Source organism: Phalaenopsis equestris, unplaced genomic scaffold (genome assembly GCF_001263595.1).
Source record: "Phalaenopsis equestris unplaced genomic scaffold, ASM126359v1 Scaffold212341, whole genome shotgun sequence".
In the NCBI taxonomy this organism is placed as follows: Eukaryota; Viridiplantae; Streptophyta; class Magnoliopsida; order Asparagales; family Orchidaceae; genus Phalaenopsis; species Phalaenopsis equestris.
The window spans coordinates 17,352-29,055 of record NW_018231275.1 but is presented as its reverse complement, the minus strand read 5'-3'; the positions used below and the strand labels follow the sequence as shown (position 1 = coordinate 29,055).

At 35.5% G+C, this 11,704-nt stretch overlaps 1 protein-coding gene across 1 annotated transcript in view; it reads right to left on the bottom strand.

The window, feature by feature from the left end:
* Nucleotides 1-8,728, bottom strand: part of LOC110036894 — a 15,994-nt gene extending 7,266 nt beyond the window's left edge. The window contains exons 1-4 of the mRNA XM_020741444.1: nucleotides 8,292-8,728; nucleotides 6,949-7,122; nucleotides 6,768-6,860; nucleotides 6,591-6,659 (exon numbers count right to left, since the gene is read on the bottom strand). Of these exons, the coding sequence (XP_020597103.1) occupies nucleotides 6,591-6,659; nucleotides 6,768-6,860; nucleotides 6,949-7,122; nucleotides 8,292-8,561 (606 nt within the window). The 5' untranslated portion in view covers nucleotides 8,562-8,728. The remainder of the gene's footprint in view (nucleotides 1-6,590; nucleotides 6,660-6,767; nucleotides 6,861-6,948; nucleotides 7,123-8,291) is intronic.
* Between the last annotated feature and the right edge of the window lie 2,976 nt (nucleotides 8,729-11,704).

Here is an 11,704-nt window from a genome sequence, read left to right as displayed (position 1 = left end):
GTCCTTCTCCCTACACGTCTTGGGAGCTGAACCTCTGGAGAAGTTCAAAGTGCTTGTTTTAGAATCATAAAAAGGACGGTTGAATCCTAATAACCACATTGCGTCATTCGAATCGTCCATATGTTTGTTGAAAATTTTTTATGCCCTCAAGTATAAATTTTTTTTCACGATGTTTAGATCAACCACATTAAAGTGGTTCGACATGTTGCTCGTGGGGTGATCACCTGTTTTGAGGAGTTTAGAAAACTCTTTCTATAGCATTTTACCAGTATAATGAGGCCCAAGAAAAGGGCCCGATCATTGTGGTTGTTGAAGTAGGGAGCCAACGAGAACTTGCGACTATTTATCGCACGCTTCCAGAGCGAAACGCTAGACGTCAAGGACTTGAAGCCTAATATAGCTAAGACCGTGTTAACACAAAGAGTGAGATCGGAGAGTTTCCGCTTTGACCTCGAACTTGCAAAGCCAAAAAACATGACCAAGCTGTTAGAAATGGCCAACATGTATACCATCGCCTATGAGAACGCACATAAGCTCACCGAACAAAGATACCAGAAGAGACTACCACAAGAAAGAAGAGGACAACCCAGACAAATTGCACGACCTCCAATGGCCTCTGCTACAAGGGTCACCTCGACGATCACTCCACCCAGAGTCATGAGAATCTAAGATGACAAACGAAGACCAAGAACCATCGATCGCCCCACCATTGTGAATAACCCTGGTATAATCGCAGTGTCCCCTGTGAAACCACACTCAAGGTGTCTATGGTAGAAATAGTGGACGCCATCCAGGATAAGGAGTTCTTCAGAAAAGCAACATCGATAAGGGCCGAGCTTTTTTTCGGGATAGCAGAAAGTATTGTAAGTATCACAGAAATCACGAACACGATACAGAAGAATGCAACCACCTACGGGGCATGATCGAGGAGCTGATGAAAGGAGGGGAAGCTCAAAAAATTTATCAACTTTGGAGCCGCGGCTCAAAAGTAGCCAAAACTTCCGCGGGAGGAACGACCGATGGGCCCACCCGCAGCAACGCCATTCACATTGCGGGGTATGTGCCTGCAATTTTTGGAGGAAGCAAACAACCCAGGAAGACTAGTCAAAAAAGACAACAAACAGGAGAATTTTGTGCCGCAATCTTTGCCCCAAAACTCAAGGGCCACCTGCTATTTATTTCATCAATGATGATCTTCCCCCAAAAGGAAATTCATATAATGACTACGCCAGTTGGACCACTGCATGGATTATCGAGCGAAAGGAAGACTGGGGGTGGTCGGACTCTCGATAAGTGATCCTGATATTTTTTACATGTAATGATTTATGAAGTTGACACCACTACTTGAAGATTTTAATCTCCGGTAATGGCACCAGAAACTTGATCCCAAACTTGATCCCAAACAAAGTAAGATTTCAAATATATTTTTAGGGATTCTACGCAAATATGTGTATCGTTATCAAGTAATAAAGGGTTTTCTGATTAAACCCCGAATATCGATCCCACGGAGATATATCGATCCCACGGAGATCGACTAATCACGACGGCTTTCAAGAGAAGTTCTATTCTAGAATAACACGCCCGAGCTTTGAATGTCAGTAAAGGTTTGATTTTGATTATATCCTAAAATTATCACTACAATACTATTTCTACTTCTAAACTAAAATACTTAGTGAGAATCAGACAGTGTGGTTTAATATATTAAAAGTACCATTCCTCATGCAATGAAATTAGTGACAAATGTAAAAGTAAAACAAATAAAGAGAGAAATTGTGATAAATAAGCAATTATATTTTTTACCCTTACTAGAGATGCTATAAAGAACATTGGTTAATCTAAAGTTTGAATAGTTCTGAAGACGGGCTAGGCAGGAAAGATACTAGCTCTCACTCTAGAGTTCCCTCTTATTCCTCCACTTGGAGGCTAACAACACTTGGAGGCTAACAACTCGCATCAAAACCTAAAATAATAGACCAAATTAAGGGGCTTTAGCCTGTCACTCTAAAGTCCTCTAAAGTTAATCTTACATTGGATGATCCTCTTACTACAAATAAATTTGCATTTTATTTCTAATGATTATTGTTATGTGGAGTCACCTTAAGGATGTTAAAATTTTAAGTATAGAAATGGAGTAGAACATCTTAGTTGATATTTTTAGTGAAAATGGTGAACCTAGAGTTAAGGATATTTATTGGAGAGCTTGAGAAAGTGAATAACTATCTTTATTAAGAAAAATTATATTTTTTTTAAGAAATTAAACTATACACACACACACACACACACACACACACACATCTTTTCAAGTGAAGGAAAGTAATAAGTTTTAATTTTAGAGGGGGATAGTGAAATTCAAAATTATTTATGAACTTCTCCGGCTATAGTAATCCTCACATACAAAAAAAGGAAAAAAAAAAAGAGAAAAAAATAATGATTCAAAAAGATCCTAAAAAAAAAGTGAGAAGCTTGAGGAGAGGTCCTAATAAAAATTTGGTTTCACTTGAGTCTTTCTAGAGCAAAGAACTTAGAACAATCCTAAGCTTGATTTTTATACTTATATTAGTAAAAATTATTTTTAAGAGAGTTCTTAAGTCTAAAAAGTAAAGTTCATAGAATCCGAAATTTGGAAAATCTGCATATATTTCTGAATTGGATAAGAAAACAAATTTCTAAGTTTGATGATAAATATTTTAGACCCTGGGTTAGTCTGATTCACTAAAATTTCTTCTAATTTGAACTACCACATTTTTAGAACAAAAATTTTAGCAATTCTAAAAGATGGCCCATTAACTCTAATCTACATAAATTATTTTAAAAATGTAGCATTACTTGAGGACAAGTAATGTTTAAGTTTGGGGGATTTTGATATGCCTAAAAATGTACTATTTTTCATGTTATATTTTATTATGATATTGCACTTTAAATGTATGTTTTCTTGTGTTTTTGGTTGTAGATACATCAAATTGAAGAATTTGGAGTGATTGGAGCAAAAAAAATAAAAATAAACCAAAACAAAGGAAACTGAAGCAAATATGGTCAAATCGGGGCACACCGGAGCCATGGGGACCGAAAGCGGGCACTTAAGTGCCTGTGCCCGGCGCTTAAGCGCCTAAATATGGCGCTTAGGCGCCACCAAACAGAGAGGGGGGCGCTTAAGCGACCAAAAATCGGCGCTTAGACGCCAAAAATAATTTTCAAAATATCTTCTAGATGTACATCAGATTTGGACGATTTTTGAAGCGTTGCTTCGTGCATCTCTTGGGGAATTCGTTGGAAATGAGAAAAGGGATTTTCTAGAAGAATTTGGGGTGGTTATATGGAGTTATGAAGAGCCACTTAAGGCACCATTTGGAAGATTCAATGAATCTGGACATTTTTAAAGAGACACTTAAGCATCTCTTGGGAAATTATAAAAAAGGCTTGGAAATATTTGGAACTAATTAGAAATATTAAAATGATTGTCTTCGTTATTGGTATTGTCTTTACTCCCTCTTCAAGCATCTTCATGAAATGATATTGCATTAAAGAAATATAATTAATTTATAAGTGTGAAGAGTTAACGTATGTCAAATTATGTCTTCTCTCAACTCAAGGGTACAAATAAAACAATACTTAATAATATATTAGAGATTGCTAGAAAACAATTTGAGAAAAAATGCAAGTAAAAAACTTAATTATGTCTAATCATTATATCAAGTTCTTGGTAAAAAATGACTGTTATATGAAATTTGGGCACATCAAAAGAGACTGCCATACATTGAAGAGGAGAGAACATAAAACAAATATGTAACAACCATAAAGAGGACAAGTCCATATAGGCTAATACAATGACAAATACAAATTCTAGGGACATTTCAATTGGTGAAAGATTCAAGTGTAGTGATCAGGGAATTCTTGCCTTAACTTGTTCATATCATATGGATCTTGAGAAGAAGATGGTTTCTACTAATGAGTCCATTGGTGAATAAGTTTATATGCAAAACAGTACTAAAATTTACACAAGACCATTCGATTTGGCAATGTGAGAATTAAGATGCGTGATAGACTGGTTAGAACAATGATTAAAGTTAAGCAAGCACTAATTCTTAGAAAAAATCAAGTTTATCTAATTACTCTCCATGATGCAGGATAAAATAATTTGGGGTTGTTGAGGTCTTTAAAGTTTACAAAGGCACCTTATTTTTTATAAAGGAAAATACAGTTGCTAAACTCTAAAGGTTGCAAAAAACAACTTTGAGGGAAACCAATTAAGTTTTATCTTCATCTATTTTGTAGCATTGCATTTTAAGGAAATACATAAATGTTTAACTTCCTAGCTATAAAAGAAGTTTAGAATAAAGCTTAATATAAAAAGATGCTTAGACTTTAAAAAACAATAATATGGATCAATATCGTGTTACAAAATTAAGAGCAAGAAAACATTCATGGTAGATCTAAGGAAATTTAATGAATGGTGAACTTTTAGTTTTAAGAATCCACCTAAATGTGCAAAAATTATGATTTAGATGTCAAACACGGATGTTCTAGTCAAGCATCATCTAGGCTTTTGAGATTGTGTGATGCACAATCCTTCAATCTCTAGAAGCCTAGAGTGTTGATCTTAAAGAATAGCCACAAAGAACATCCAAGTTATTACCAAGACATTAAAGGGGTGGTTGGCTGGAGAAGGAATTTAGAGTTAGTAGGATTTAGTAAATCCAACCCTTTATTGAATTTATTAAATCTGAATTAAACATGAATCAAAGGTAAAATTCAGACCTTAAAACCAAAATTTCATAAATCCATAAAACTTGCATTTTTTTATGTTTAGCTGGATTTAGTAAATCCGATGGATAAATCTTGTTAATAGGTCCACTTAAGGGAAGGGGTAGCACTTGAATCTTGGAAATGGTTGGTGAGTATTTTTTTTTAAAACTATTTTTTGAATGTTGTAAATAGTAGATGAGTTCTCTCTCCTCTCCCATAAATATAGACTTTGCTTAGGACAAAGTTCAAACATCATAAATGGATGTCTCTTTCTCTATATGTGCATGATCACTTTATGTTTCTTTGCAGTCCATTGTATTTCAGTCTTCAAGGCACTTCCACATTGAGTTTACAAGCTCAATTCTTATAAAGCCTTTGCATACAAGTTTCTTGACCATCTTCATAACAAAATAAATGACACAATATGGCCAAGCATCCACATTATATGTCGGGGGTAAAAGTAGCAGCCTATGCATGAGAGGTTGCCAATAACTGAGAGAAAACTTGAAGCATCTAACAAGATCGAATGATTAGGTTGTTTTGAAGGTGCTTGTCAATGACAATGTTAGGCAACAACAACAACAAAGCCTTAATCCCACTACGTGGGGTCGGCTACTCAACAGCTACATGAATCCTTTTTCTCCATTACGTCCTATTTATTGTCAAATTTTCATTAAGTTCTAATAAATTAAGATAATTTTTTATACAAGAAGCCAAAGTCTTTGCCTTTCTTAACATAAGTCGAATCTAAAAAATCTACTCTCCTAATCGGATAATCAGATGGTCGGCGTTTAGTGTGACCAAACCATCTAAGAAGATTCTCTCTAATTTTGTCTGTCACTGGAGCTACACCAACCCTATCACGGATATATTCATTTCGCATTTTGTCTCGAAGGGTAAAGCCACTCATCCACCTAATCATTCTCATTGCGCCAACACTTAACTTAGTATTATGCTTCTCTTTAGAGGCCAACATTCAATGCCACAGAGCATTAAATGTCTAAGAAAAGGACTAACACAAAAGTTAGTGCATGTTTAGCTTGATTCAACGAATACTAAGAACTATGGATGAGATTTGTTATATTGAGTAAATATAGGTGTGAGTTTTTACAGCATCTATGCATAAAATATCTTCAAATGCATGTTGAACGCATACACATAGACATGCACAAATCAATAAACACAAACATACTGCAATAAACACAAAAATACATAGACGAAGAGAAATATATAGTCGAGATACTGCATGTTTTACCCCATGACTCATTCATGCATGCATGTGGAAGCATAAAGTCATTCATACTCCAGCGAGCTCGTTCTTATGAAAAAAGTTGTGTCCACTACTCAAAAGCATGTTGAATGCATTCGGACAACCTGAACTCTTCTATCAGCACAAACACAACACCACAAACACAAAAATCCATAGACAAAGAGACATACTCAGTAAAGATAATGCATGCATCCCCCCATGACATTTTTATGCAAGCATGGGGAAGCATAAGGACATCATATTCACGCAAGCAAATTCTCAAAAATAAGAGGTTTCTACTAAACAAGTGCATGTATTTCATTATATGGTAAAAACTTTCTCCAGGATGGCTTTGAGACTTTCAACATCAGGGCTAAATTTACCAAAGGCATACACATACTGCTTACCCAAACAAAAAAAAAACAGGTTTGTGATATTTTAGTTACAATGAATGACTTCTTTTTCCCTCAAAAAAATTTAAAAAAAACGGAACCTCAACAAATTAACTTGCTAGTTTGAGAACCATCATCCATCCAAATAAGTATCTATCAGTAGGAGAATAAATATATAAGCACATAAAACCACAAAATAAAATTACCTGTTTCATCAATGAAGTGAATGAATCTTTCGGAAGGTTAAATCCAACAGCAGCCATTTCAGCTGCAACCTGAAAAAGCGTTTTTGCAGATTAAATAAAGATTTTAGACCAACAGCAAAAAAAAAATCCTTAGACTTTCTCTAGACAATATACAAGAATAAAGCACATATCAAGCACCTCGATAGAAGAAATCATTTTCGAACCCCACGAATCCATGGTTTCTTTCCATTCAGGAAATCCTTCAGGTATTACAGGCTCTGCGTTTAATTCCTGCATAGAGGAGAATTATGCATCATATGAACCTAACAACAAGCTTGCTTGAAAGAGCTAATTGAGCAACAGTGGAACTAATTATGACCTTGAAGCGAGTGCTTTTGGGGCGAGAACCAACTCTCCACATATAACGCCATTTAGGATCTTTCCTAGTAGGAATGGATGGTTGGGAGTCAGGTGACATCATCTTTATCTTTTGTTGCAAAAACGAATCTATCAGACTGCGTGGAACTTCTACTCCTTCAGGTGTAACACCAACCTGCCTTCTTACCCATTCAACGTTAGCTATTTTCTAGTAAAAATGGGGGTAAACGCAATGCATATGAAAATTGTACTGCTAGGTATTGCAGCATCCCCATTCAATGTTAGCACTTTGTTGAGTAAAATGGAAAAAAATGCAACGTTTATGGAAGAGAAAAATGTGCTGATTGATGCTACAAGTTCCTGGACTCCAAACTATGATGGTTAGGAAGCAAATGTAACATGCATTGTGAACTTCAGACTTGATAGCTAAAAGCGCATCTATAATGATGTGTGTTGCTTGACAAGATATTAAAACTCACACATGTTATAAATCAAAGCAAAAACACACAAAACAGTCCCATATTCAGAAATCAGACAATATTCTGAATATTTTCTTGGCATTGGCAATAGACATTTAAGGAAGGTACACCCAATTTATTGACCAAAGATGAGTGGAAAACATTCGGTAGTAATGCCAGAACTAAGACTCAAGACATAAATCTATGAATAGTGTAGAAAATTAGTAGCAAGCTAAAAAAATTCATGGCAAGGAAACCAGCATCAAAGTAGTGAAGAAGTATAAATCATTAATCATGCGTTAGAAGAAAGAAAAATAGTGAGAAGATTATCTCCAATATCAAAATATAACAGTCACAACATCCGTTAGAAAAGCAAGCCATTCAAAGTATAGGACCTAAAATAATAAAACCAGTAACATATAATAAAAGGAGTGAAATTATTTTGGTGACTTCCTGACATTTAAGGGCTTAATTTCCTTTTGATTATCAGAATTAAGAAATTATTAACCAAAAAAGTTAATTATATAATTGATCTATCAGACTGATAAATTAAAAAAGCAAACAAAAATAGATTACAGCTGGCAAAACTCCATTCTTTTTCTCAATAAGAGCGAACAATGAAACAGATAATAATCAAATAACACATGCATACTAGTATGAGAGCATAGTTTTCAACATCAACAAAAACCATAATTTGATTAATTGCATGGCAAAAGAATATATTCACAGGATGAGTCGATTTACAAAGCTATCAACTTTTCAAGTTAATCAGAATATAAACTATCTCTACTTGTCTTCATTTACACAATTCTATACCAGATCAACAAATACATGCTAAAAAGCTCCTACAAATTGAATTGGATAGATGGCAAAAGAGAAATTAGACCTGGTAATGGAGTTCGGGTCTCTCCTGTTTCCGCTTAAACTCATCGGGCATCTCGAAATATCTCTCCATCATATCAAGAAACCGATCATTATCCTCCGTCGAACACCTCGGATCTTTGACCAGAAGAGCTCCCGTCTCCCGCAAGCTCCTGCTCACTTGCAAACACAGGTCCCTCACCTCAATCGGCAAAAAGCCACCGTCGTTTTTGGTGGAGATCTCGATGTATGGGGCGAGATCGACGACCGGAAGATCCATAGCTGCGTCTGGCATTCGATCGCGGCTCTATCGAATGCGTATGCTTTCTACTTTCTATTTATTTTCTGGATTGGCGGGAGAAAATATATTGGCGGAAATGAAGTTAAAGCAAGCGTGACGGAAGTGGAATATAGCCTTCGCATAAGGCGTGACTTGGGGGATAGAAATTCCATGAGATTGAAGTTGTTTATAAAGAAAGTCTTGAAAAATAAGGTACGTGAAGATTTTTTAAATGCTGCAAAATTCAACGCACTCATTAATTATTTATTTATAGAGGCGTTTATGTTTATAAACATGTCACACAATCTTTTTTTATATTTATATATCTAACACCTAAATTTAATATTAACATGCATAATACTCAAATCCGTAAAAAATATCACTATCTAAAAGTGAAGTATTATTGCGTGTCAGCAAAAATATGACGATAAAATGATAATCTGATGTCTTAGCATTGTACTAGAATATAACACACACAAATATTATAAAAGCAGCAGGATGAGACACCAAAATTTTTTACATTGAAAATCTCTGAATGAAAAAAAATTATAGAGCTCATTATATGTGTGTAAGTACAAATGTAAACCCTTTTATTACAATTGAGAGATCACATGTCGGTGCAAAGCGTATAGAAAAATACAGGCGTTAGGGACAATCACCGCATTATGACTACAACAATCATAAGCAGTGGTCGTCGGTGGTAGTTGGTGGTCGGTGACGACAAGTATTGACGGTGGCTGGCAGCTATAGATGTCAGATGTTATCATCGGATCTTTATTACGGATGTAACATGTTAGAGTCACATTTGGGATATGATGTTAAAAGCAAGACGTCATCGGCGACAAGTTGGGATGGTCGACGGTGTTTAAAGATGGCTGACTGGAGATGGTCGACAGTAGTTGGTGATTATAGAGGTCGAAAGTTATCGTTGGGTCTTTAGTCCATAACGACAAGTATTGACGGTGGCTGGCAGCTATAGATGTCATATGTTATCATCGGATTTTTATTACGGATGTAACATGTTAGAGTCGCATTTGGGATATGATGTTTAAAAGCAAGACGTCATCGGCGACAAGTTGAGATGGTCGACGGTGTTTAAAGATGGCTAACTGGAGATGGTCGACAGTGGTTGGTGATTATAGAGGTCGAAAGTTATCGTTGGGCCTTTAGTCCATAACAGGCTCTAAAATTTCTCTTTTTCTCCATCTCCTCACAAGTGAAGGGAGTGTCTCTATTTATAGCCTATATAATAAAAACATTTTTGTCTTTTGGTGGATAACTTCCTCAACCACAAGATCGAACAACTAATGTGTAGAAAAGAATACTTGATTTCCTTTATATTTTTGCACATGTTTATGGATGAAATTGCACTTTAAAGAAATGTATTTTTATATATTTCTTATAGTTACAACATGTATGAGGAGTTTGGCAAAGTGGAAAAGAAATGGAGTGAAGTAGAGGTAATTCAGCCTATGGAGCAACTAGGTGACTGGCACATTGGCACTAGCTTTCTTGGGTGCCTAGGAGTCAGTTCCATCCTGAGAGACAGAGGCTGGTGTCTTAGCGCCAACCAGGTTGCGCCAAGGCTTCAAAACCAATCGCCTATGCCCCAGATTTTTGGGCTCCTAGGCGCCAAAAATTGTGTGGACAATTTTTAGCAATTTGTCAACACGTGGGAAGTAATTCAACCCGATATAGGGGGTCATTTAGAGAAGGAAAATAAGTCTTTTTTGTTGTTGATCGAAGTCTATAGTCAATGCTTTTTTGTAGGATAGATTAGGTTTTGATGAGATGTTCAAGTGTAAAGTGAGAAGACGTTTGAGGAAAGCAACAAAGGGACTTGATGATCCTTGAGGTATGCATTCTCAACACATTGAAGAGAGGGGAAAGCTAAGTATTGTGTAGCCTTATATTTGTATTTTTGTAAACACAACTCTATATTGGATTTACTTGTTTTCAAAAATGTTTTGTGGTGTTTTCTTAATGTTTTTTGAGTAGTCTTTTGATGGCCCCAATAGCTACCAACACTTTAACGATAATTTAATTTAATTCAAATTCTCCACCCAAGTGTCAGGGTTCCTATGCAAGTGCACGCATCTCTTTCGTAATGTATGGCTCTACTTGAGTCCAAAATGTTGATCCCACTGGGAAAGGTGACAGGTGCTTCGTAGTAATAACAACCTAAGGGTGAGTTCTTGCCTACTACTTTCAAGTCCTAGTTTGGAAGAACGCTAAAAATGGTTTTTCTAATAGCTACTCCTAAGTTAAACTTGTTGAGATCAATTAAAAAGGTGAAATTCAAGATTGATAAATGTACTTCTCTCTTGTGATTTTCTAGGTAGATTATAGGTGTTGATACTAAGAATTGTAATGTAGTAGTGACAACAAGAGCATAAGCCTCATTTACCCTCTTCTGAGTGCATAAATAAATATGATTCAAGTTTAGGTAATTTTTTCCGTCTAATACCACGTGAAACTCCTAATTCAAACTATATCAATATGAATCTCCCTAAGTTGCATTACTTCATGACTTATCTTTCATAGTGCACAATGTGAATATTCTATAATATTTCGTCACCGCTCTTTCGAGTCTTAATGAATCACAATAAATTTTAACAAGTTATATAACCAAAATAACATGTAAATTAAGTTTAGAGATATACTCACACATGAAAATAAAGATCAATTCAAAGCATTCACAACCCTACAAATCTAACCTTTCTATCACATGAGAAAAATATAAAATTTACTCACTACACGTATTAAAAACCAAAAAAACTTCATTCAATCCAAGCAAATTAAACAAAATGTGTTTACAACAATAATCAAATAAGATTACACACGATAGTTAGTTTTTTCCTTTAAAAAGAGAAGCAAATTCCACCAGACGATGTTTTCCACAGTGCTACACAAAATGTTATCGTAAATCCCTTATAGATTCTCTCAAATCTCTCTAGAACAAGTATTCCTACTCCTACCTACTGTCTAGGACTTGGAACATTTACCCTACTCCTAAGATTGCTGAAAAACTTTGTCTCAACCGTCAGCACCCTTAAAATAACTCTCGGAATCGTGTAGAAAGTAACTGCCTAAATTGCAATACTTAGGCGCCTGACAGCGACTTTATATAGGCTTAAAAATATAAGTATTTAATACTG